This window comes from Lacerta agilis, chromosome 11 (genome assembly GCF_009819535.1).
Source record: "Lacerta agilis isolate rLacAgi1 chromosome 11, rLacAgi1.pri, whole genome shotgun sequence".
In the NCBI taxonomy this organism is placed as follows: Eukaryota; Metazoa; Chordata; class Lepidosauria; order Squamata; family Lacertidae; genus Lacerta; species Lacerta agilis.
The window spans coordinates 47,580,984-47,608,621 of record NC_046322.1 but is presented as its reverse complement, the minus strand read 5'-3'; the positions used below and the strand labels follow the sequence as shown (position 1 = coordinate 47,608,621).

Sequence of the window (27,638 nt, the reverse complement as noted above, 5' to 3'; positions counted from 1 at the left end):
TACCACATCTCCCTTTGTAAGAAGGGCAATCTGCTCTCCAGATCTACACTGCTTCACTTATTCTGGCTGCCTATCAAGATCCACTAATGTTCAGGGCTTGAATTACAGGGGAGCTAGAGATGGATAGGCCCTCTTATATTTTGTGGTTGGTCCTTTATATGTTGCTTATGGCCTGTGTTCGCATAGGGCATTAATGCATATGCGAGCCACTGTTTTCATCTATGCATGCAGTTGTGCACCTTCTTCTACACACAAGCACTTTAAAATTCGTGTCTCCGAAATCTATCTCAGTGGCTCCCATCTAGTGCTTGATGAGATATATTTGTGGTGTGCTTATTACAATCTTAATACACTGGCAGTACTAAGCCCATCAACTGACCCTGGTGCAAACAACAACAACAGAATTTTATTATGTATACCCCACCCATCTGGTTTGGTTTCCCCAGCCACTCTGGGCAGCTTCCAGCAAAATATAAAAACATAATAAAACATTAAACATTACAGGGCTGCCTTCAGATGTCTTCTAAAAGTTGTGTAGTTCTTTATCTCCTTGACATCTGATGGGAGGGCATTCCACAAGGTGGGTGCCACTGCTGAGAAGGCCCTATGCCTGGTTCCCTATAACTTCACTTCTTGCAGTGAGGGAACTGCCAGAAGACCTTCGGAGGTGGACCTCAGTGTCCAGGCTGAATGATAGGGGTGGAGACCCCCCTAAATAATCAAATACATTAATTATTTCACCATTTCAGTGTGTGTGTGTGTGTGTGTACAGGATAAAAAACTGACCTATTAATCTGAACTAACTCCATTAAAACATTCTAGTAGAAATAACACATGCTAGTTCTATGGAAAACACAATCCAAGATCCTGCTGCAAACAACACTGGATGCAGTGGGGGTGTTTTGCCCCATTGTCCCTGCATCAGTAGCTGGTCTCTCCCCTTGAATTACTTTTCAGCACTCTTGCAGGATGCCCACTGCAATATCACAAGCAATACTCAAAGGCTCTCTCAAGGCAGGTTTCCAACCGTCCCTCAAATCCTATCCTAAACGTTGCCAGCCAAGCATTTGACCTAAGCATTGCAGACTAAGGTGCCAACCATGAGTTGTACCAAAGAGACTTTTCCTTGGGTTGCCTGGCAAATGGAATGGATTTATTTTTTTTTAAAGACACACGCAGTTTCTATACAGTATGTGTGCTCTTGTTTGCAGGTCTATTTTATTTGCCTCTTCTAGATACAAGCCTCTGCTGCCAGACATGTGTTTGGGGCTATCTGGCATGTCTGGCAGCAGAGGCTTGTATCTAGAAGAGGCAAATAAAATAGACCTGCAAACAAGAGCACACATACTGTATAGAAACTGTGTTTGTCTTAAAAAAAAAATTTAAATGAAGAAACTGTTAAGCTGCTTTTAATGGCAGAACTTAGCCAGGAAACGGCAAATTTATCAAATGCCTCTACTTAACATACCAAGTAGAGGAGTAGCAACCAAGGCAGAAGGCACAGATTCCAGGCAATCCTGAATCCCAGCCAGTGCCATATCTCAAATTAAGCTCTGTCGATGATTTAGAAAATTACATATTACAACTGGGTACAAATCCTACAGAGAATGCAAGATTTAATTCATAACTTAATTACTGTATAGCTGAATTAGCCATTGACATTAACGTCACCTGTCTAGGACATGTCTACACATGTATTTCCTTTGCTGTCACACAGTTTTAAATCAGTGTCCAAATAAACGAGACATCCTGTTGCATCGATTCAAGCTGCGATACTACCTACCTACCCAAAGCTTTGTATAGTTTAGCTTTCTTACATTGTGTTCACCTACCGGTATATGTCCGAATATAAAACAAATCCCTACAATGCTACCCAACCCAATCCAAGCCTCAGTTCTCTATGTGAGACAGACCAAGGAACTGCACGTTTGTGCCTATTTATTACTAAGTGTTAAGTGGCGACTGGCAAACGTGTGAGACAGATCATAAATCAAGCCCCAGTCAGCATGCTTAACTTATCACCTGGTAAATATGTACAGTGCTTATGATGGAGCCAATTTGCAATGAAGAACTATCCAGTGAAAAGTTACTGATTTATGTACATAACATGTGGTAACAGACTGAACCAAACTTAGCATCATGGACTTTTACACGCCATCCCATTACAAACCTGGAGCACCACTGTTATAGTCATCAAACCACCTAAACCATCTTATTGCAGCCTCTTTGGGGGATAACACCACATCCCATTTCATTGCTCTGACAAATCAAAACCACTCCGTATTAACCTTTTTGGGTAACCTTTTGAACTACACAAATAGCCAGACAGGGCTGTGCCCCCCAAACGAGTTAAATATAAACATTAACAAAAATTACCACGACAACCAATTCCCACAGACACTGGCAAAACCAGCATGAGAGTCCTGTGGTTTACCGTAGTTCTGAGAAGTTACTTCTGTACAAAGAACACAAACATCAAGTCAAACAAGTGGCAGATTAGTCCGCAGAAAACTTGTCTGAGGATTGGAATCCTTTTGCAGAACATCTGAAGAGCCATTAGAATTGCACGGAAACGTAAGCAGCATTTGAAATATCAGCAACAGTAGAGAGGCATTAAGGCTAATAACTCAGGATGTGTGTGAGTGTGTGTATGTATGTATGTATACGTGTGTGTGTACATACACACACAGAAGTGTGCACGCGCACACATGCACATACACACACATATATATGGAATGTTAAAATACACAGCATTACAGGATAAACATACACAAGGTTGCCATATTTCAAACAGCGAAAATCCAGACAGAAAAGTTGGCAAATTGTTGGGGGGGGGGGGCTTTCTTAGTTTTGCCCAGTCATTGACCTTTTTCCTTTTTGGGGTGGGGGGCAGAGTTGCTGAACTCTTTTTACTTAAGTTTTGCGCAAAGTTGTTGCAAAATCGCAAAAAAGAGAGCTATGTAACATACACCACAATTGGTGTGTGTGTGTGTGGTTTAATGGTTGACCATGATTCATCAATGCTATTGCTAAAGTATTTGCATATGGGGGTTTTTTTTTAGAAGAACTTTCCTATAAAGTCCCCCCCCCAAAAATGTTTCTTTCTCCCCCCAAAAGAAAGCGCACATTCCCTTATGACAGGGTACCCATGTGTGTCCCCACCCTGCCATGTCCCCCTCCCCCCCCCCGGGTCCAACTTGGAGAGACTTATTTTGAGCGGCCGTCCGAAGCGTCCTCTGGGGGAAAAAAAATATGGCCAGCCTGGCGACGGGAACAGGTGGCTGCATCTACGTGGTGGTGGTGGTGGGGAAAGGCTACTTACTGGGTCAAGGCAGCTTTTTCCTTTTTAGCGGCGGCCCCGTCGTGCTGGAGGTCAGTCATGAGGAGGAGCACCATTCGGAAAAGGGAAGCCGACTCCCGTTTCCCCCCCTTTTCCCCTCACGGCCAACCCCACTCCTGGCGGGGCTAGAAACTTTTGCCCCCCTTCCCCTCCTCCCTGCTTCCTGTCACCTCACGACGCTTCGCATCCTCCGAGGAAGAAAAGGAAGAATGAGAGAAAGAGGGAAGAGGAGGAGGAGGAGGAGAAGTTTCGCCGCCACGCCCCCCCACCGCCCCGCGCGCGCGCCTCTGTCTCGCTAACCTGAGCGAGTTTCGACCGGTCTCCGTTCGCGACCGAGGAGGAAAAAGGGAGGGAAAGCCCCGGCGAAGGCCCGTCCCATTCTCAACCCGCAGAGCGAGTCCCGGCGAGGCTGGAGGGAAGGAGGAGGAGGAGGAGGAGGAGGAAAGGAAACCGGCCCGACGAGCTCCTCTGAGAGGGAGCCGGTGGCCCAAAACGTGGCCGGGAAGAGCGCGGTAGCGCGGGACATGTCGGGAATTCTCCGCGCGAGAACATTCCAGAAGGCGGCGGGTTGTTGGGGGGGGGGGAGCCCTCCCCGTTGGCTAGGGAAAGGCCTTGTGAGGGGAACGGGCCTTCGTCCGGATTTTCCCGCCATTTTTTGAGGAGGGTGGATGGCGTTTTTGCGGGGAAAACAAAAGAAAAATGCTCAACAACTTCTTGGGGGTGGCTCTAAAATATCTCTCTCTCTCTCTCTCTCTCTCTCAAGATTTCGGGGTTTCCTAGAAAGAAACTAAAGCACAACCATTTTGGGGGTTTCCAGAAAAAAGCCCTCAACCATGCTGGGGGTCTTCCCAAAAAGAAAAAGAAAAAAGCTCAACAACTTTTTGGGGTGTCCTGGTTTTTACTTTTTGAAATACGGCAACCCTAGCTGCTTATTTCGTTCCGTTTAGGGTTGCCGTATTTCAAACAGTAAAGTTCCAGACACCTGCAAAGTTTCCTTTTTTAAGGGTGCCAACAAAGTTGATGAGCTTTTTATTTATTTTTAAGGAAAGCACCACCAAAATTGGGTACAAACCCAAACCTCCCCCCCAAAATGGTGATTTTCAGCTTCTGGGTCGTCGTCCCCCCAATGCAGTGTTTACACACGAAAACCAGGAATTACCTAACATGGCAAGCCTAGTTCCATTTGTGGATTGCTTCTGGTGAAACACCTCGAAGCACTTCCACAATAAAAGCATGGGGACATACCCTCCAGTTGCTCCAGCTGCTCTGGACAGCTTCCAACATAATTAGTAACACAATAAAACATTTAAAGAAACCTCCTTGTACAGGGCTGCCTTCAGATGGTATGGAGGTGGGATAACTCCAAACCCTCCAACATTTCTCAGAAGAAAATTGGGATATTTGGGATTTTAATTTGGACAAGATGGGAAGTATTACTAAAGATGCTTGTTGTCCAAAATGAATGTTACTGAATATTTTGGATGATGCCAATGCAGATACATTGTCAAAAGAATTTGTCTTATATATGATATTGGCAGCACAAATAGTAATTGCGACTCAATGGAAAACAGCCCAAAATCTTGCACTGGATGCTCGATAGCACTCACTCTGGAATGTAGCCATAACAGAGAAAATCACACATTATTTGAGATTTCAATAAGACACTTTTTATAGAATTGGGCATTCTTTTGTGACATATAAAGAGGAGCCGCCATTTTCAACCCAACTCTCATGACAATTCTGGGAAATCTGAAGCTATACTTGATGATCTGATAACACCGATAGTCTTCACTTGGAGTTTGTTATTTTAACTCACATGCAACTCATGCCTATTTAATAGTTTTTCATCTTTGGATTTTCATTTGTTGTTATAATAATTTCTATCTGTTGATTTAAAAAACCTTTATCAAAAAACAAAACCCTTTACCAAAACCCACAAACAGACAGGCATTTAAAAACATGGTATGTCATGGGAAGGTGTTCCAAAATGTAGACTCAGTTTCTCCATTCTACAGAGTGGACCTTTTGATAAGATGCTATCTTCAGGAGACCGTCTCCTGCGGAGTGGAGTAACCCCTTGGATATATAAGGCGTAAGATGATCTTTTAGATATCCTTGTCCAAAGCTGTATAGGGCTTTGTACACCACCAGCACCTTGAACTTAGCTAAACTGGTAGACAGTGCTCACTTCCAACTTGACTTGAATGACACAATGTCAACAGAAGCATGTGTATTGATGTTGCTCTCAGGCTAAGTGTCATTAGCCTGGTTTCATTATAAATCCATTTCTCCCCTGCCTGTGCATTTTGCCACTCTTAACAGCTGCCGGAGAACCAAACGCTTTTTAAACAGGTGAATTTTTCCTTTTTAAAACTATCTGCATGCCAGAAAAAGCTTGACTCACTAACTGCTTGTGCACCAGGAGGCTGTTAAGAGCCCTACCAGAAATCAAAATAGGGGCCCTTGTGTCTTTTCATAAGGAATCCACAAGGTTGCATTTTCTGGTCCCCAGCCCCACTCCACTCCTTGATGAATGTAATATCTGAGCATGCTACTGTTTCCTGGATTACATTACCTTCAGTTGCTTCAATTACATCAGGTTGCATAGCTTCCACAACACCAGTTTGAGGATGCTTGAGGAATTCATATATTGCAAATTGAACTGACCCAATCCCCAAGCTCCTCAGCTAATGTAGTTATCCATCAGACTTTGCCTGAATACAGGTGACTCTCGACTTATGCTGGGGTTATGTTCTGGGGATAGTGTCTAAAGCCAAAACCAGATATTGTCAAAACACATTGGGTTCAATGGCGGGTGGGATTGCTAAAGTCTTTTTTCCTTTTTGATTTTCTTCCTTTTTTTTGCCAAGCCTGTAAAGCTGAATATGCACAAGTTAAATGCGCTTAAGTTGCGGGTTACTTTTACTGCAATAGTTCTTTGCCCAAAACATTATGAAAACAACTTTCAAAATGTGTACTTTGGGATAAAATATATTCTGAAATATGTAAAAACTTGTTTGGAAAGGCATATTTGATATATATGTAAATACAAATTAATGTTAATGTTTTATTAAAATATTTATATACCACTATTTCATTAAAAGTGCCTTACAACAAGAATACTTAAAACCACATTGTAAAACCATATTAAAAAGTTAAAAACAGACTGATTAACCATTGTGGAGAGATTTGTTCTTTATTGCCTGGATAAGCTTGGTGGAATAGGAAAGTTTTCAGCAGTTGTTTAAAAGTTAAAGCAATTAAAAAATCTGCAGACAAATGTGGGCATAGAATGGAATGGACTTATGGCTGAACACATGTGAAAGTGTGAGTAACCATGACAAAATTATGCTCCGCAACATTTCTGTTGAATGAGACGTGCTCCCAGGAAGGTGACTATAGGACTGCAGCCTTAGACACTGTGATTGTATTAATCTTGGGTAAAACCTGACAAATCATTTTAATCTTGAGATTGTGCCAGCAGCGACAAACAGGAAGCAGAATCCCAAGTAGTCTGCATTATTGCATCAAGTTAATTGACTTTGTTCACTGAATTAATGAAGCATTGACATGCTGAAAAGAATTTTTCAGCAATTTCTCCTCATCTCATACTAGGGTGGATCTACACACGGAGGGGGGGGACACTATAAATAAATCAGAAATTAAATTGTTATGAGAAAAGAAAAGAAAAAACACGCTATGTAAAATTGCAAATAAATATTCTTTGCTCTCTGATGCCATCTGGTTTTGTATGTTTATAACGCACTATAAAGCACTGTTTGTTTTTGTTTTTTTTACTAATGTAGCTGTGTCCCTAGTCTGTTTTATTCCAGATTAAAGAATTTAGGAACGCTCTCACATCCAAAAATACAGTAAGGGTTAAGAGCATTGCCAACTTTTCAACAATATTTTATTTATTTATTTATTTATTTCTAAAACTGTCATCTTGCTGACTGACTCAAGAGGTTCCCATGGTGCCTTAACATACAGTATTAAAATGGTATTGAATCAATGTAAAAATAAAAATATAATCCAGTCATTTAAAGGAACCAGCGCCCAAATCCAACTGGCAGGTAAATATACTGTTGCTTGTGAATAACTCTATTAAACACTTGAAGTTCCTTAAAACGCTTATGTAACTTCATTGAATCCATTGCAGAGTCACGCATATCCTAATGTGCAATTTCCTGTGGCTCGTTTTTCTTGTTCTCCTTGTATGTGGTTTATTCTTTTAACGTGTCAGAACATACTCTTACATATCCCTGTTACATCTATCTATATCTATCTATCTATCTATCTATCTATCTATCTATCTATCTATCTATCTATATCTATCATCTTTAGGCCCTGTCTTCCAATAAAATTATTTTCCCTATATACATTCAGCAACTACAGTACTGTATTTCACATAGCATGCATAAGTCTCTAAAATACTTTTGTACTATGGTTGCAAGGGGCAGGGAAAATGTTCATTCTCCTCCACCATCAAGCCTTTCGGATTGTGACGTCACATTGTTATTCTCCCCGTCCTCCTTTAAAAATTGTTCTTTGATGATGGTAAAATGAGAGGCATCTCTGGTGAGGACATGGTCTCCTTGTTCTGTGATAATAGAGTCTTCAAGTCCTGCTGCTCTCAGCTGGGTTTACATTGAAGGACTTAACTCTGTTTCATTCTGCTTTGCTTTATTCTGCTTCTCTGTATAGTTGCAATTCTATACACTTGGGGGTGTTATTGTTTTTATTTTGATTATGTATTTTGTGGTTTTATATTTTGAGTTTGTTCTGTGAACCGCCCTGAGACCTCCGGGTATAGGGGCGGTTTATTATTATTATTATTATTATTATTATTATTATTATTATTATTATTATTATTACTACACTTAGCTCTTAAGCACTCCTTGTGCATTCAGCTGCATGTGTGAAACAGCAAGTGGGAACCATCAGCCCTTCACCCTCATTGCTGCTCTTGAATGCTCTTCCCAGCTGATGCATAGAGTTTCCAACATGGAAATGGGAACCTTCAACAATGAGGAAATTATGAAAACGATATCGTGATATGGACTTTGAACCTGTTTGGGATGATATATCGATATATTGGCCAGCCCTAATGTGCAGGTGAAGCAACTCCCTTTATTCTAAAGTTGATTATGCATTGGTCAGGGGTGTGCCTGGTGCATAGCATCACTGAGGGCACATTCAGACTGCCTTTAGAGAGTTTTGCTTGGAAACCCCTCTGAGCTTCATAGGAGAGCTGGGAAGCTGGTCCATTCCATATCTACGAAACAGACCCAACTGAGCTCCTCCTGTCCCATGGGGTCAGCTGACTGGATATTCAGGAAGGCAGCTACTGAAACCTAGATGGCCTCTTGAAGCCAACATTGAGCCTGCAAGGCTTGCAGTCAGAAGACAGTGCTGGTGAGACAGAAGACAACGTTCTGGTATCTGACTGCTAGGAGCCCTGGCCAAGATGCCCCTACCCCCAGCACATTGCATTAGCAAAATTGTCCTCATTGTTACAGGAAATAACCTTTACTTTGCATGTAGGCTCAGACCTGGAGCTTTATGATTCCAAGTCAATAAACCAGAAAACAGATGCATTCAAGAGTCTTTGCTCTGGGCATATCAGAATAGTTTAATTCTTAGCATATTTGCTTTGTCCACTTTGGTCCTGCAAAGAACTTTGAAACTTAATAGTCTGCACAATTGTACTATTGGTCCAATAAAACAGATTAGCTAACCCTGCTTTATCTCCATTGTGTATGTATATGGATTCACTGAACTCACATGAAGTCCATCCAAATACCTCTCTTCCCTTAGGAAGCTAAGCATTGCAAGTAATATATTAACAGTCCCTGCAGTGCTCTCTGGCAAACAGAGGCTGCAGGCAGCTATTGTGTAGTATATTATACAGCAGGGCTAGTTGGCATGGCATACTGCAACATTTCTCTGATAAATATAGGGACATCCTATTCCAGAATAATAATGGCAATACTTTTATTATTTATACCCACCCATCTGACTGGGTTGTCCCAGTCACTCTGGGTGGCCTCCAACTTATATAAAAATATTAAACATTAAAAAAAAACTTTTGTATACAGGGCTGCCTTCAGATGCCTTCTAAAGGTTGTGTAGTTATTTATCTCCTAGGATCGGGGGTTGCATAACTCCATACCCTCCAACATTGCTCCAATGAAAATAGGAACGGTCTGAGGAAAAGCAGGACATTCCAGGATCAAATCAGAAACTGGGACGGCTTCTGTAAATCTGGGACTCTCCCTGGAAAACAGGTACACTTGGAGGGTCTGGCATGGTGCTATGCAGATGTTGTTGGATTCCAAGTACCATCTGGCCAAGGGTCAGGAACGATGGCCGCATCTGGAGTACACTATGTTTGCTACCCCTGCTATAGAAATAACTGAAAGCTGGTGAAAATATTCAATCTGTGAAAATGCATAATTAATTTGGTCTTTTGGCTGTTGGGAATATGCAAAGACTAAATCCCTATGAATGACAAAAGCAGAAAGATCATGCAGATTGCAAAAGCGGCTATCTTAGAGAGCCCCTTCTCAATTGCTCTTTGGGTATCCATACTCTGTGTAGCATGGAGGATTCTTGGCTCATTTGGATATTACTGCAGGCCCAATCAATTTTGGACTGCTTCTCGTTCATTAACTAGAGGCCGTTGCTCAGGAATGGGCTATGGAGTGGGCATGCTTGCTGGTGCTGATATGGTTTGTATCCCACAATGTCTGGAGGGCATTAGGACATGTGCTTACTCCTGCATGTGTCAAGTATGTGCTTCCACTACAGACGACAAAAGGTGTGAAGGGAGAGTCTGAGCCCATTCATCCAACATGTTGAGACGCTTCCTCTTTGTGTCCTGCTCATTCCCAACATAAGCCTGATGCCCCCCCTTTTTTGACAGGAGGGGCATGGGCATAGCCAGGATTTTTGTGGGGGGGGGGCAGGCCTTTTGTTGGAGGGGTTCAGAACCTCAGTTAGTCTACGTATTTTTTTATTGATTTAGGGAGGACCGCAGGAATATTTTGCCCAACATGGGGGTCAAAACCACAACCCAGAGATTGAGAGCCTGGTGCTCTACCAACTGAGCTAATCCAGCTGGGGTTGAATTTAGCTGCTTTTTGGAGTATAAAGGGAAGATGCCAGGCCAGTGAAAAATACAGGCTGAACCAGTTCTCCTGTTCAGGAGATTGCTGATAGTGACGCCCTTATGAAAAACACAAGGAAAACCTATGTACCGGGCCATTAAGAATGATTGATCATGCAGGTGCTGTTCTTCCCGCAGCTGAGAAGTGGACAGAAACAGAAGAATTGAGAGGGGCAGGTTGCCAGGGTCACAAAGGGGCATGGTGTCATCCCAGGAAAAGAGGGTGTCCTTTTGCAACAGAGGTTTGGGGAGCAGGGTTTTTCTGGGAAGAAGGAGCAGGAAGAGTTCCATGCAGAGACCGAAGGGCGGCAGAAATGCTAGCTGGTTGGAGCAGGCTGTTACAGAGCGATATGGCGATGGCGCTTAGGATGCCTCTCGATCCAATGTTGACCTGCTGGGAAGGACAAGCTCCTCTGGAGATGTAAATGTTGTGAACCCTGGTTAAGTGCCAAGACCCCTGGAATCCTGCTACTGCCCAGCAGCAATTGGGGTGGCCAGTAACACTATGAATGCTGGATAGGACATTGATGTCTCTGTTGGTGTTAATAATGGATTAGGGCTAATCAGGTCTCTAAATTAACTGAGTAGTTGAAAAAAACTAAGATCATGGCCACTGGTCCCATCACCTCCTGGCAAATAGAAAGGGAAGAAATGGAGGCAGTGAGAGATTTTACTTTCTTGGGTTCCATGATCACTGCAGATGGTGACAGCAGTCACAAAATTAGAAGACGCCCGCTTCTTGGGAGAAAAGCAATGACAAAGCTAGACAGCATCTTAAAAAGCAGAGACATCACCTTGCCGACAAAGGTCTGTATAGTTAAAGCTATGGTTTTCCCAGTTGTAATGTATGGAAGTGAGAGCTGGACCATAAAGAAGACTGGAGGAGACTCTTGAGAGTTCCATGGACTGCAAGAAGATCAAACCTATCCATTCTTATGGAAATCAGGCCTGAGGGCTCACTGGAAGGACAGATCCTAAAGCTGAGGCTCCAGTATTTTGGCCACCTCATGAGAAGAGAAGACTCCCTGGAAAAGACCCTGATGTTGGGAAAGATGGAGGGCACAAGGAGAAGGGGTTGGACAGTGTTCTCGAAGCTACCAACATGAGTCTGACCAAACTGTGGGAGGCAGTGGAAGACAGGAGTGCCTGGCGTGCTCTGGATGTGAAGCATTTCCATTTGTACTGCTCCTCTGCAGGAACTGCAAAACAGGCACAAGACAAGCACAATCGAATTGGAAACTGCCCAGGCCCAGATCCTGAGGGTGACTCTTTAAGAGATGTACAGAAGAGACAATTCAGCCAGGTGCAGATTTCCTGGCTCCTGCGGCAACAGAAAGAGAAGCCAGACTTGGTGACATTCTCCCTTCCGCGTAACTCGTAAAGACACAGACGTCCTCTTAGAGGCTGAAACTGGCAACTTTATACGCAATGCCACCACTTGGAGAATCCAAGGATTGGAACCTGTGCAAATTTGGACAAGATGGATTCTTACATGGGGCTCCAGATTTTTGAGGAGTCAAGTCAATCAACTACTCCCCATTCAACTGCCATTAAAAAATTAATGTTTTAAAGGGGCCTTAAGTTTCAAACCCGCAGAGTCTTATAAAAGATAAATAGGAAACTGAGCAGTTGCCCAATGCAGATGGAAAATCTTCTTAAACTGTAAGCTTTTATTCTGCGGCAAGATCTTGTTACGCAACTACGCAGCTCAATAGTAGCTGTATTATTATGTGGTCTTAATAGCCTATGTATTATGGATGCGGAGAAAACATCTCTGTGAAAAGCAAATGCAGCACAATTGGAAGCCACTATTCAGTCGAGCAATCCACACCCTAAACCAGGGGTCAGCAAACTTTTTCAGCAGGGGGCCAGTCCACTGTCCCTCAGACCTTGTGGGGGGGCCGGGCTATATTTTGAAAAAAAATATGAACGAATTCCTATGCTCCACAAATAACCCAGAGATGCAATTTAAATAAAAGGACACACTCTACTCATGTAAAAACACCAGACAGGCTCCACAAATAACCCAGAGATGCATTTTAAATAAAAGGACACATTCTACTCATGTAAAAACACCAGACAGGCTCCACAAATAACCCAGAGATGCATTTTAAATAAAAGGACACATTCTACTCATGTAAAAACACGCTGATTCCCAGACTGTCCACGGGCCGGATTGAGAAGGCGATTGGGCCGCATCCGGCCCCCGGGCCTTAGTTTGGGGACCCCTGCCCTAAACGGCCCATCTAGATGATTAACAAAATTGCATCTCGCCCACTTAGTATGACATTGTAGCCATGATTTAGATTAGAATGTAGCAATGCTACATATAGGGCTGTGCAGTACCCGCTTGAACAAATCTACCATTGTTACATTTATTTTTATTTTTTTACTTGTTGTACTGAGATCCGTTCTTCAAATTTTTCATGGCTGTTCTGAAATCCTGCATAATTTCAGATCTTGAGGTCTTAACCCATCTACTCTGAACTTCGGAGAATGTTAGATTGGCACAAACTCCTGCTTCTCCCCGAAGCCTTCCAACGTATGCAGGGAGTTAGCAACAGGAATTTCTATCATTCGCACAGCACTTTGGAGAATGCTAAGCAGCAGAGGCTCCCTCTCTTTCTTATCTTCGTGAAACTGCCTTCAAATCTGCTTCTTCCCTAAGTGCTTTGTGCATACCAGAGGGAGGGAGCTGGTGGTGAGGCCACACAGCGGAAAGCCAATATTTATAGGGTGTTATGTACATGGATAAATTGGCATTTTATATTCAAATCAGACAAAGCAGAATTATCAAGTCAGTCTTTGTGCCTTAAGGAATAACAAGGGCTTCTGCAAGGATGTTTTGGGGAGGGGGACATTAAAAACAAAACAAAAGGGGAAACACGATAATTTCTCAAAAAGTATGAGTAGAAGAAATGAGTACGTTTTGTCTCATCTCAGGTTTTTCCAGATGCTAGAAATCTATTGTATTTAAAATGTGAAATCTAGGGGTTATGGTTCATAAAGGGAGGGGCTATCTCCACTGTGGACATCTATGAGGAATAACTTAAGGCAAGTTAAAGGTAAAGGTAAAGGGACCCCTGACCATTAGGTCCAGTCGCGGACGACTCTGGGGTTGCGGCGCTCATCTCGCTTTACTGGCCGAGGGAGCCGGCATACAGCTTCCTGGTCATGTGGCCAGCATGACAAAGCCGCTTCTGGCGAACCAGAGCAGTGCACGGAAATGCTGTTTACGTTCCCGCCAGAGCGGTACCTATTTATCTACTTGCACTTTGATGTGCTTTCAAACTGCTAGGTTGGCAGGAGCTGGAACCGAACAACGGGAGCTCACCCCGTCGCGGGGATTCGAACCTCCGACCTTCTGATCGGCAAGCCCTAGGCTCTGTGGTTTAGACTATAAAATGTCATGTATCATTTCTGTAAATTTGTAGCTAATTTTGTGGTGCGTTTCTTCTTTCTCCTGCTGTGGATATGTTCTAACAAACTTTCTGAAGTCAAAACCGCAGCATACAGTGCAGGAGAAATGTGATTTTGCTGCACTGCAAGTGCTACCCTCAGGAATGGCGTTTATCCCATGCTGCATTTGAAAAACCACTGCACAATAAATGAACAAAAAAGGGCATCATCTTGAAAGGTCTTGATAAGTTTAATTGGGGTCCTGTTTTTTCCCCCAGGATCCAAAAGAGCTGCTTTAGGCACATCAAGGGCTCGGGACACATCTGGTGAGATTCTCCATCCTTTTTTCATTGAACACCAGATTCCTGTGCTGCATCACACAGACAACCGTTGAAAGTTCCAGCTGCGAAAGTGATTTTCTGTGCCACATAGGGTATAGACTGTTCCAGAAACACAAGCCGAGCTGCCGCCACCTCTGGCAGGCAGAACACTTTGGTTCTCGGGCATGGTTTTCAAATGGATCTTAAATAAAAATTATGCCATGTATTTCTAACTTCAAGTGCACATGTTTTCAAACAGATACACACAAATAGGACATCACAATGTTTGGTCACAGAACTAGGTTCTGAATATCACCTTTCTGTTCTGTTTATATTCCTGGAGCCCGAGGGAGATATAACACAGCTGCTGGTGACAAATTCTGACTTTAACATTTCACTGTTGTTATTAGTTTTTTTTACAAACTGTTTCTAGAAACTAAGAAGCAAACCATAATACCCGACCGCAACCCAAAAGTCTGTTTAGGGGGATGCCAACTGGTTCCATAGGAAGAGCTCTCCATAGGGCCAAAGCGCTTCTGAGGAACAACCTTCAAAGGGTCAAATGGAAAATCAGGCGGAGCAACAAATGGAAACACTGCCTTTGTTCAGCAAGCTAGTTTCTACACAAACTCCATCCTTCATCCAGGCAAATAAAAGCCATTATCAAAATTCAAGGGCGCATTCCAACCAGGCAAAAGGAGGGCGCAAAAGAGGGCCAGTGGGGGGAATAGTCTGGGTAGAGATGATGTGGCTCTGAGGGCCAGTTACAGAAGCGTGGAAGATTGCATTTGGCCCCCAGGCCTGAGGTTACCCACCCCTGATCCAGCCCTAGTGGAACCTTCTGAAGGACAGCCTTCATACCTGGAAGCCTTCAGCAGGAAAATCCTATGTCTTGTGATGGAGCCCATTCACATTTATTTGCCAGGTCCCATCACGTTGATCGCGAGCTCACTGAATTCTGTCCTAGACTATCATACCCCTCAAGAGCCCTGATTAAATTGGGCCATCCCATTTTGGGGCTTCGTGCTCATGTGTGACAGCACTGTGCCCCCAAAATATGTGTTTTGGGGCTCTATACTCTCGTGTGGACCACGGGACATGAGTGGGGGTGCAACCCAGAAGATGCGAGTCCTAGTTTTTGGCCTGGATATGTTGGAGGGTATGTTCACATTGTACACACTGGAAGTCTTTGTATTCTTCTCTCCTGACCTCTTTAGTAGTGTTGATTTTTTTTTTTTTTTGGCATTTTGGCCTCCTTGGGAAAGACACAGAGTGTTTGTGCTTTGGAGTTAGTCCTTAGTCCTTATCGAATTGATATGGAAACACTTTGAACCTCTACCTGCGACCTTTGTCTCCTTTCTTTCAAGTTAGTGTTGCTCCTCTTTCCCAGGAGGGCATGTGACCTATGCTTCAGACTCTCTTACTCACCATAGCACTGCATCAACCAGGGGAAAGCGTTTTGACATCTAGTTCACTGTTCCTAAAATCATCTCTATTTTTCATTTAGTTTTCTCCTTCCATAATCAACATGCTCTCCAGACCCTAGGAGCCAGTGCGGTGTAGTGGTTAAGAGTGGTAGACTCGTAATCTGGGGAACCGGGTTCGCGTCTCCGCTCCTCCACATGCAGCTGCTGGGTGACCTTGGGCTAGTCACACTTCTCTGAAGTCTCTCAGCCCCACTCACCTCACAGAGTGTTTGTTGTGGGGGAGGAAGGGAAAAGGAGATTGTTAGCCGCTTTGAGACTCCTTTGGGTAGTGATAAAGCGGGATATCAAATCCAAACTCTTCTTCTTCTTCTTCTTCTTCTTCTTCTTCTTCTTCTTCTTCTTCTTCTTCTTCTTCTTCTTCTTTTTCTTCTTCTCTGGGCCTTATGGCAGGATGGAACCGTTCCAATGATGGGGGAAAACCCTTATTGATTTGTTATGGTGAGCCATAAAAGGTTCATCACGCTTCTCCTGAATGACTTCTCCTCGGCGACTTCCCTCCCACTGGATCGTTTCCACTATCACATGCTGTTGAGTTGGCAGAACAATCTCTCCCTGCCTCGTTGGAGGACATTCCATTAACAACCATGAAACATTTACTTTCCCTTCTCCAGAACAGTCCTAGTCATGGAGCTCTGGAGGAAGGCTGCTTGATCAAATCTATCTAAATCTGTAAAACATCGTGCATTGGACTCAAACGCATAGACAAATGCTCTTCTTGATAGAGCTGTCATCCATAAACTGCTCTGCTCCTTAGGTATGCCAGATCTCCCAGTTTTGCCTGCCCAGAAACATGAACAAGGGGGGGGGGGACAGTTTGCTTACATGTAATTTATGTTCTTTATGCTGTCATCTGTGCGGTCCCCTCACCCTCCTTTCCTGTCTTCCTTTCCTTATGTGGGATACTCACATGATAATGGAACCGGGTGACTTCCGGCTGGCGACGCCATAGCGGGTGGTCGGGGCTGCTTCGGCTGCGAGGCGCCCGATCCATCCCGGGGGTTAGGAGCCCCGCAACCGCAAAGCGGGGCTCCGGTTGGGGTGCGGGAAGAGCGTCCCGCACCCTGGGCTCCCCGGCTGCGCCCACGGAGGCTCCGAACCCTTCCCTTGCCCCCCCTGTAAAGGGGGAGTGGGGGTGAAGGGACAACGGAGCCGGGCTTACGGGGATATGCCCCAACCGGGATGCAAATGCGGCGACAAAGCCCGCGGTGAGCGTCTTAGTTCTACCTTTGAAGAATGGAGCCAAAGGAACCCGGTGGTCGTGAGTAACTAATTTGACCAGAAATCGAGCTTTTGGAACGATCCGGGGGGAAGGAGAAAGGCAGCCTGCCTTCTTCCCTTCGAGTTAAAGAAGCTAACCAATTTGAGCAACTGCTGCTACAGGACTGCTACAATGTGCTTAAAATTGATACATGAGACTGGCAAATTTTTTTCTTGGGAAGTAAATTAGTGGAAAATATCTCCATTTAAAGTTGCGGTATCTGCGCTCCAGTTTAGGAAAATGGCGATGAACAGAGAGGCAGGAGTAGAAATTTGATACCCACTTCCTCCCCCTCTACCAGTATACTGGGCTTCGTCCTTGAACTGGTACTGAACTCTGGACTAACGGACGAACAGAGGCTCATTGCTTTGAAGGTGGAATTGCTGTACAGGAAAGTCAAAGTCTTGTGTGGGGGTCTGAAAGAGAACCAATTGCCCACAGAGGAGGCTTTTAAAACTTTTAACACTTTGGAAGAAAGTCTTGCCAAAGAGCTGAGAGGGTGTCTGGGAAGATGGAGAGAAATGAGTGAGCTACTTCGGAGAAGAAACTCGCCTTTTGGGGGTGGCAGTCCCAAGGCGACGGTAAGATTTGTTATATCCAGTCCCCGAGGTGTGAGCTCGGGGGCCAGGGACAGAGAATTATGGTTTTTACAAGAAGAAAAGGAATGCTACAAAGAACCGGAGAAGCTGAGAGACGACGAGATGGACATCCTGGAGCTCGTGGCAAGGAGAGTTCTGGACTGTGCCTGGATCTGTGGACGCTTGGAGAGGGAAGCCACAGGGAAATTCAGTGTTGAGGCCACCAGGAGAAGAATAATGGACAGAGGGGGTGTGGGGTGAAACACTAAGTAAAATTTGAAGTAGCCTGTCATGGAATTTTGAAATCGGAGGGTGAATACTGTCAACAATCTTTCTGTTTTATTTTTTGTTTGAATATGAAAGGAGATATTTTGAGTTACTATGTTACTAGCAGCAGTTTAAAGGATAGAAGAGATAGATATGATATAAATGATTGGTGAAGATTTCAATGGAAGAAGAATTATGATGAGATATTACTACGATGATGCATTGTTAGTTAAATGTTGAATATATAATTGTGTGTAACTATATAATTGAATTTGAATTTCAGGAGAAATGGTTATAAAATAGATTAAGGATATGAACTCGAAGGAGAAAGGGCAGGGGAAGTCAATGGTCAAGATATGGAAATAGAAATTTTCTTTTTAAAGAAAAGATGCAACAAGAAAACTTGACACTGTTTGTATTTGTTTTATCAATGTATTTGTTTTGTATTTGTTTAATTGTAGGTGTGGGTGTGGGTATATGTTGTTATAAGAAAAAGGTCAATAAATTCTTATAAAAAAAAAAGATAATGGAACCGGGTGGAAGAATGCTCACCCTATTATTTCAAGCAGACTTTCTCTACCTGGTGCCCTCCAGATGTTGTTGACTACAATGCTCATCACCCTAACTATTGGCCATGCTGGCAGAGGTTGATGGGTGTTGTAGTCCAAAACTTCATGAATGCACCAGGTTGGGGGGGGGGAAGCTACTTAAAGGCATGCACAAAGGGAGAAGAATGTTCCCTTTGGAAGTAGGAGCAGGGCTTGAGATGTCAACATCTAGGCTTTCGATCTAGAAAATGCACAGGCATTACTCATGGATTCTGGAGAAGAGGAACTGATATGTATGACTGAGGAGATATTAGTTAGATATATGCGGTATTTGAATACCAAGAATACTACAGGAGGAGAGCAGGAGGAGTCTTAACCTTATTCACCATCACCACTCATATCTCTTCAGCAGCACTAATCAAATATATATGAGAGAAATGAATACCTTTCTCTTCCCACGTTGGCTCCTGATTGTCAGTTTTCAGCTGTTTATCTAATTACTGCCTCGGATCATTTGCCTGTCGCATAGCTGACAATGGTATGGATTTTGGCCAGCCTGAAATCCTCTCATTAAATTACTTAGAAGATCAAAGATCTGCGAATACAGTTGTGAGGAGTAACCACCTGCATAACAAGAAGGATATAATATTCTTTTTTTTTTTTTGCAGTGCTTCTGAGTAACTGAGAAAACCCAAACTCTTAATCAGCTACACTTCAAAGAATGGATGTGACTGCCCACAGGTGATATGAAAATAAGAGGAAAGAGCATCACACCTGAACTAAAACGAAAACTAAAAAAAACCCTGTAGTTTGAGCAGAATGCATCGAACATTTAGGGCGTGCCTGTTCAAGCACTTAATGCCAAAGAAGGATATAGGCATTGTTTTCCCTGTACTGTAAGATCCTGAGAAAACCCATGGCTGGCTCTGGTTTCCTGCAGCATGAGTAATTGTCATACATGTAGCAAGATGAATTTATGAAACAGCATCACATGCTATCTATTGGCAGATCGTGTTATTCATTCACTTACTCCATTTATAGCGCACCTTTCCTCGAAGGAGTTCAAGGCAGCATCCTCCCATTTTATGGTCACAATAAGTCCCGTGACGTAGGAGTGGCTGAGAGAGAATGACTGGCCCAAGGTCACCCCGTGATTTTCGTCACTGAATGGGGGTTGGAACCTAGGTCTGAGAATCAAGCCCCCCCCCCCAAACATGTTGTAAGGATGCCCAAGGAGGTCGTGGGGTCACATTGAAAAGCCCTGCTTGCTGCAGCCAATCTATGCACTGAATAAATTCCAGCAACTAAAGCGTATGCTGCCATGGAGACAAACCAACCGTTTCAGGAAGCACATATAAATCTGCAAAAATCATCTTTTGCAGTATTCTAAAATAGCGACGCGGGTGGTACTGTGGGTTAAACCACAGAGTCTAGGGCTTGCTGGTCGGTGGTTCGAATCCCCACGACGGGGTGAGCTCCCGTTGCTCATTCCCAGCTCCTGCCAACCTAGCAGTTCGAAAGCACGTCAAAGTGCAAGTAGATAAATAGGTACCGCTCCAGCGGGAAGGTAAACAGCGTTTCCGTGCGCTGCTCTGGTTCGCCAGAAGCGGCTTAGTCATGCTGGCCACATGACCTGGAAGCTGTACACTGGCTCCCTCGGCCAGTAACGCGAGATGAGCGCTGCAACCCCAGATTCGGACACGACTGGACCTAATGGTCAGGGGTCCCTTTACCTTTACCTAAACTAGGATTACGAACTGGATGCGGATGTCTCCATCTTTTCAAAAGTATTTTTAGAAGTTTTTTTTTTTAATTTAAAGGAATCTGCCTATGTTAAAAAACAAATAAAACCAAGTGGGAGAACATACTTGATACAGAGCGATGAGGACACTACATCAGATGCCTTTTACAGCAGGAGAATCTTAAGAGGTTTTAAAAATATGCTGCAGGTTTTTTTTTTTTGCTTTTTGAGGAATTTTATAGTTTTGCTTTGTAGTTTCCCCCAATTAATTGATGTTTGTGTGTATGCACATGTATAATATATATATATATATGTATATTCACAGAGAGAGAAGGAATTCATTATTTTTGCAAATCGCTTAGAGGCTGTTTCAGTATTGAGCAGTATATAAATAAACATATGAAGCAAATAGATCAGAATGGTTGGCTGTTTGCTGCAACGCCAGCCAACACGATTAGGCCCCTTGAAATGAGATCAGAGTGCAGCAGAATCGATTTCCGCACAGTAAGTCTCATTATTTGGGACACAGGTCAGCTGGGCACGATCCAGACAAATATTGCTTGCTACACCACAGTCATTTTAGATTGATTCCGTCTCCATCCCCGAGTCACAGATACTTCATCATCGTGGAGACATGTCAAGATGTGCACTTGTATAAATGATAGCGCCCTTGCTAGAAACATCTTTTGGCCAAAACAGCAACGTAAACTCTGCTAGATGCTGAAGGTAAAAATACAATCCAGGAACCAAACCTGATGGCCTCTTTTTCTTTCTATCTTTCTCAGGTCACCATCATTATGATTCCCAAGGCGATCTGTCTGGTGGCACCGTGTGGATAGCTTTCAAATATTATCTGTATAGTTAAACAATTTCTAGAGTTGTATCTGTCTATCCCAGGGGTTGGCAAAGTTTTTGTGGCTTGGGCCGGTTCACGGTCCTGCAGATGCCGCGATGGGCCGGAGAGTGCATGTGCACGCACGCATGCGCAAATGCTATTTTCGGCATTCCTTCTGGCACAGAGGAGGCGTGTGCAGCTTCCCATTGGCTGCAGGAGTTTCCTGCAGCCATTGGGAAGCCAGCCAGTGTCACAGAAGGCGGTCCCCGCTCTGCTCTGCGCCAGTTTATCATGGCGCACGGGAGCCAACCGAGCAGGTGGCGGGGGGCCCCGTGTGGGCAGTGGGGGTCCATGGGCCTGTTAAACAACCCCCATGGGCTGCTTTGTGGCCCATGGGCCTTAGGTTGCTGACCCGTGCTCCATCTGTTATAGGAGGGCTTTTTTCCAGCCAAAACTTGCCGGAACAAAATTCTGGCACCTCTCAAGTAGGTGCCATTCCAAGAGAACAAGGGAGGTGTTAATGGTGAGTTCCGACACCTCTTTTTCTAGAAAAAGAGCACTGGTTATAGGATCCAGAGCAGGTCAGGCATTTGCTGTAACGAAACAGGATTGTTGGGATATAGCAAATATCAACAAATTAGTGTGCGTCTCTCTCTCTCTCTCTGTGTACATGTATGCCTGCATTCAGAGAATTCCAAGTCTTTTGATGAAAAGGTATAGGATAAAAATGCTATATATTGATTATCAGGGGGAAAGGGGAGCCAAACACACTGTTTTGATTGGCTATTACGCAACTCTAATAGGATTGGTTTTCTTTCCCAAGGTGGGATTGCAAATGGGGTTCTGAGAGTACTTTGAGCAGCTGGAAGTTGGGGGAGGAAGAGAAAGGGTGACCGTATGGAAGAGTTCACCCTTAACTAATATGTAGGGTCCGTGTCTTGTAGTTTAGGGGGGAAAGCAACCTAACAAAGATATCTACCATGAATCAGAGGACAGGGTTTTTCTATTTTATTTTGATTACCTCCTAGGCTTGGCTGTCTGTGTGCAGAATTAAAGTTGTTACTGCTAGAGAATGAAATACATGGTTGAACGTGCTTATCTAGTGTGGTCTGGACAAATTCAATTCCCCTTTTCAAGGTTAACAGTTTTCACGGCAACAGCCAGGTTACCTTTTTATACTTGAGGGTACAAGGGTAACAGAAGGAAATTCATTAAGTGGTGGAGGTGCACTGGTATATATCTCATTTCTTTCAGGAGGAGATGTGATAGTTCTAAGACTGACAGAAGGCCCAAACAACACTGCGTTGCAAACTTTACACAATCCACTTCCATAAGTGCCTCGAGAACGCTGACTGTCCATAGGTACAGAGAATACGCCATACAATACTTTAAATAAACCACAAGCAGATCAGGGTCTAAGGCTGTGTACACACTAACCCATCTGTAGCACAAAATGTGGTTTTTTTTTAATCAATCCAGAATTATTCATGCTCATCCTCAGGCATGTCCAACAGGTAGATCATGATCTACTGGTAGATCACTGGACGTCTGTGGTAGATCACTGGTAGATCAGTGGCTCCCCCCCAAAGAAGCTAAAAAACTTTGGCTCCCCTAAAAAAACTCAACATCTTTGCCCTCCACCCCTAAAATGACCCGACTCACCAAAAACAGGGCTTTCCTCCCTAACACATGCTCAATGTCGCTTTCCTCCTCAACAACTTTGACCTGAACCTCCCCAAAAGGGGGTAGATCACTGCCAGTTTTTAACTCTGTGAGTAGATCGCAGTCTCTTGGAAGTTGGCCACCCCTGCCCTAGGTGATGCTAAGCGAAATGAGACAGGAATGGCAGGATCCGCCCAAAGACAAGGAGGATTCTTAGGTGAGGGTGGAGATAGCTCAAGTGGTGACTGGGAGAAGCATTTTAAAACAAGTGGGAGGGGTGTGTCCAGTGCTTCCCTGTCGGGGTTCGGGTGCTGGAGCTCCTCGTGCACAAACTTAAGCTGCCCATGCACGAGGTACCAGTAGCGGGGAAAAGCGGCCAGCGTTCCATGTGCTTACGAGCACGGGCGCCGGCCAAGTCTCACAATCTGAAGGAAGCTGAGTAAGACGGAAAATGACTCCGAAGGTGTATGAGTTCTTGAATGCCTTCTAACCAAAATAATGCCTCGAAAACTAATGGATGCCTCGAAAACCAAAGGACGCCCTGAATCTGAACCATGTAAAGCAAACCAAGGACATTGCGTTGAAATTAAAATTCTTAAAACCTTTACCCCCTTTTTCCCCAAATGACGACAGACACTGGATCTTTCTTTTTTGGCTTTGGCAAAACCCACGTAGGCTCGTCTTCTGGCCCTAAGCTAAGTTTCCCTGAGCTCTAAGTCCCTGCGCGCCAATTCTTCCGCGATACTAAATTAATCTAAATCTAAACCGAATATCTTCCGCAATCCTAACCCTAGACTAAACCTAAAAGACTAACTAAAGCTAAACCGAATATCTTCCGCGAACTAAACCTAACTAAAAGCAAAAACCCATCCAACCCAACCAGCCCGCTCCCAAAATCCCTTAAACTAAACTTGACCTGAACTGAAAGAACTAAAGAAGAACGTGCCCAAGCAGGGAGCCTCAGCCTTTTATTTGGGAACAAATGTGACATCACGATTGACACTCCAACCAATAAAACCACTGTTGCTGCCCTCCAAAAAGGCGGGAAGCAGGTTTAACGTTCATTGATAACTTCAAATATTGCCGGAACTACAAAGAAAAGGTGGATTAATCTTATTGGTAAACCAACTATTCATTCTTACTTTCACTTTTGCTTTCACGCGTAAAGATACTAAAAGTAGTTCTCAAAAACCCATTAAAGCAAATGAAACAACCGCGGATCTTTTGACGGATCCACGCAGCGTATTCCGACACTTCCCCCCCCCCAAATGTTTAGGGGTACTCTGATTTTGACTCAAGAAAACCACCATTATATAGTTGAAACTGGGAAAAATAAATACAGTAAATGGACAAAAGCACAAAGATTCACAAAATGTTTAGGTCTATGCATACCCCTGCGTACCCCCAGAAAAAAGCACTGAGTGTGTAATATATTGGGGTTCTTTTGCTCAAGCTTAAGCTTAGCTACGTATCCTAGTCTCTGCCAAGGTATCTTTTGAGCCTTCAACTTGTAACCTGAGCTGATGCAAAGGTCATGTGCTAACTTCCTTGATGCAACTTTCAGGATTTCCTGAACAGTGAGTCCAAGTCTTTTGTTCGAGGGTAGGAATCAGGACGTTCTAGATTCTGCTGTCGACAAAGTGTGGTTACTTGATATGGATTGGGAAACCCTTCCCATGATTAGGTCATCCATGCCTTTTCCTCCTTACACATGACGCAAGTGAGGAAAGGAAGTGGTGAATGTGATCCTGGTATATTCCCACCTACAGCATCAATGGGCAGGTGTGCCCATTTCAAAGGGACACACCATGGGGTAAAGCAATGAGCTTTTATTTTCACAGCGAAACTAGTTTTTTAAGAAACACTTTTCAGGAGCAAAAAAAATACGCAATAGATCTAGATTTTGTGAGGACTATGATAAATAAAACAAGCACTCAGTTTCTATTGATTCTAGAATAAAATGTTGTGTGGCTGCAGCCTCTATCAAGATAGCTGGTGCCCATTTTATTTAGCTCAACTTAATCGCCTGCTGCTGATTCAACACAAAGCACACAGAAATGACTGCATTTCTCAGCGTTATTGGCAGTTGCTGATATTCAGTAGCTGATTCAAACGAGACATCTAATTGGGGAGGGGAGACGGAATATTTGCTTCTGTACAATTTCTCACATTTGCTACATCAGCAATATCAAAGTGTCTCATCAACAGTTTGATGGCATTATGTAAGGGTGCCAAAGTTCTTGCTTATGGAAGCTTCACAGTGCAAACGTGAAACTGATTCCTGCTACCTGTGAAGTAGGCTTAGATCTCATCACAAAGTTGATTTAAAGTGCACTAGAAAGGGCCAGCTCCAGCATTTTTAGGGGGTGAGGAGAGGGGTTTGGTCAAGGCACCCCCAGTGTGTCTCGTAACCTGGGATATCCAAATAAAAAAATATTTCAGTCCACATCTTACCTTTTGGGTCCTATGGCAGTACTGTGGGTTGGGGAGCTAGACCACATTAGCTCTAGAGATGGGATAATTTACCTATTTCAAATCCACTACTGTCATTTTCATGTATTTTACCCAGTTCTGTTCCATGGTTGCATTACTTAGGGTTGCCATACGTCTCGGACATACAGTAGCTGGTATTCGGCATTCACAAACAGCGTCTGGGAGAAAAATGGTTAAATGTCCGGGAAATCCAGACATATGGCCACCCACGTTGGGAATGTCGATTCTGGTGAATTTAATAATAAAAAAGCTCAAAAAGTTCAACAACCTTTGTGTCCGGATTTTCACTTTTTGATATATGGCAACACAAATGTACATTCTACATTTTTTTAAAAAAAGAAACCAGAATGCACATATAAATGCATACTATTTATATATTTAAAGTGCCAAGAACTGTGTTAGAACATCCAGAAAATGACAAAATCTAGTTGAAAGCACAATTCCCATCTGCACATTAGTCTGAGAGGTGTGGATCGGCTCATTTCATGTAGGAATGAATAAAGATCAAATTCTCCATGCACCCCTATTTCTGTCATATCTACTATGGGAGTGAAAATGAAGCTTGTGTGAATCCACTTTGTGTCTCATAACTGAGACCGAACTCTCTAAAACTGCAGATTAGATTAAATGGGGTGTGCCAAAAATGCTTTCCTCTATTTGGTTATCCCAAAAGTGACCCTAAACGTTTTAATTATGGGGTCTGCCTTAATAGAATCTGAGTTTGGCCAAACCTGATCCTTGATGCAAAACTGAAACTTCATTAACGTCCCAGGAGAAATGTATCAGCTACACTGAGTGACCCACTTAGAAGCAGTAGATAATAATCCATTGTGTCATCGGTAAGGTCATAATTATAAGCCATTAGGTCAAAATACTCATGGAGCGATTGGAAAGAATTTTTTAAACATACCTGATGAACACCGAACCAGTACTCTCGGTAGGGCTGAGGGGAGGAGGTTCATCACTTGACTTGTGGGAGCGAGACGGTTGCTTAAAATGAAAATCCGAGTCTTGGAGATAATGCATTTTCTTAACCATTTTAACAAGATTAAATGGCTGTTGCAAGAAGAACAAATGCTTCTCATCTGTCCACAAACATATCCTTCCGCAGCACAGGTGTCTGCTGATATTTGACGTCGATTTTTATGCTGAACCTAGCTCAGGAAGGAGTTTTCTTTATGAGTTAATAAGTTACTTATTTGAACAATGTCACATGCCCCTTGTGTACCTGTCTGAAGGCAGCCTTATTGACTTAGTACTAAGACCTGGGTATTAGTAATACTAATATATAGCGCTAAGGCGGCAAAGAAATTGAGCTATTTAAACATATATTCCTTTGGTAAATGAACCGGCATTTGAAAGCTGTACTCTCGCAACATGGCTCATTAACCCGCTTTCATACCGAGCGGCATTGCTAAACACAGTTTGCCAAACCTGTGCAATAAACTGAGTCTGGGTATAGGAGATGGTTTAAGTTTCTAAGCACTGGTAAATCCTGCCTCCCATTGAACCCTGCTAAATCCGCTGATTTCAGTGAGATCAAGGCTAAGCAGCAAAGTTGTATCTAAGGTTGGCACAGGGCTGGGGAAAACCCCTACCCAAAAATTTGAGGAGCTTTCAGAACTCAAGGTCAGACTAAATAAGATACAGGAGATGCACAATTGGATTCCTCATTGCTTTCTATTCTTTCTTAAGAGCAGCCCTGAGTTGGAGCAGGGCTGCAGGGAGAGAAGTTTTTTCTTTTTTTAAAAAACCCCTTCCTTGCTTGCCATTTCCCAAATTCCAACATTCCCCAACCTTGGGTCCCTAGATGTTGTTGGACTACAACTCCCATCATTCCTAGCCAGTATGGCCAGTGGTCAGGGGCGATGGGAAATGAAGAATACCTGGGACCCATGTTTAAGAAAGTCAGTCAGTCACAGCAAGCCGAACGGGTGCCTGGGGAGGCACGTGTGCCCTGCGCCCAGGGGTAGGGCCAGACGGGGCAGGACGCTCCATGGGGCCTCCGAGGAGTCTGCCTGCCTCCTCCCACTCAGCCGCCCTACAGCTGAGGGGGAGATAGCGGGCGAACTGTTTGGGGCAGCGAGCAGCCTGCGGGTGTCTAAGTCACCGTGTCACTCCCAGGAGAGAAGTGTGGCTTGGGTGCACTGCAGGCCCCGCAGTGAGTGCTGCCTGGCATTTTGTCACCCCCCTCAGTGGTGACACCCAGGGTGGCCCGCCCCCACTGCACCCCCCTCCCTCCGCCCCTGGTCAGTCAGTCAGCCAGTCAGTCTTTATTTATTTAATTTGTATACCACCCTATAACCATAGATCTCAGGGCAGTTCACAACATATTAAAAACAAACAAACAGAAAATACATAATTAAAAACAAAAACAACCCAGTAATTCCCCCCTCCACAACACATTTTCAAAGGGCGTTGAATGTCGATCAGCCAAGGCCTGGTTAAAGAGGAATTTTTCGCCTGGTGCCTAAAGGTGTTTAATGAAGGCGCCAGCCAAACCTCATTGGGGAGAGCATTTCACAAATGGGGAGCCACTGCA

At 43.8% G+C, this 27,638-nt stretch overlaps 1 protein-coding gene across 3 annotated transcripts in view; it reads right to left on the bottom strand.

Annotated features, from left to right (window-relative positions):
* GRAMD2B (GRAM domain containing 2B) overlaps positions 1-26,149 on the bottom strand; it is a 64,751-nt gene extending 38,602 nt beyond the window's left edge. For 2 of the 3 annotated variants that reach the window (XM_033164132.1, XM_033164134.1), the window contains exon 1: positions 26,007-26,149. In XM_033164132.1, coding sequence (XP_033020023.1) covers positions 26,007-26,134 — 128 coding nt within the window. In that variant the 5' untranslated portion in view covers positions 26,135-26,149. Of the gene's footprint in view, positions 1-3,322; positions 3,468-26,006 lie in introns of those variants that run through there. The other variant, XM_033164133.1, reaches the window with a different exon arrangement.
* Positions 26,150-27,638: the final 1,489 nt, after the last annotated feature.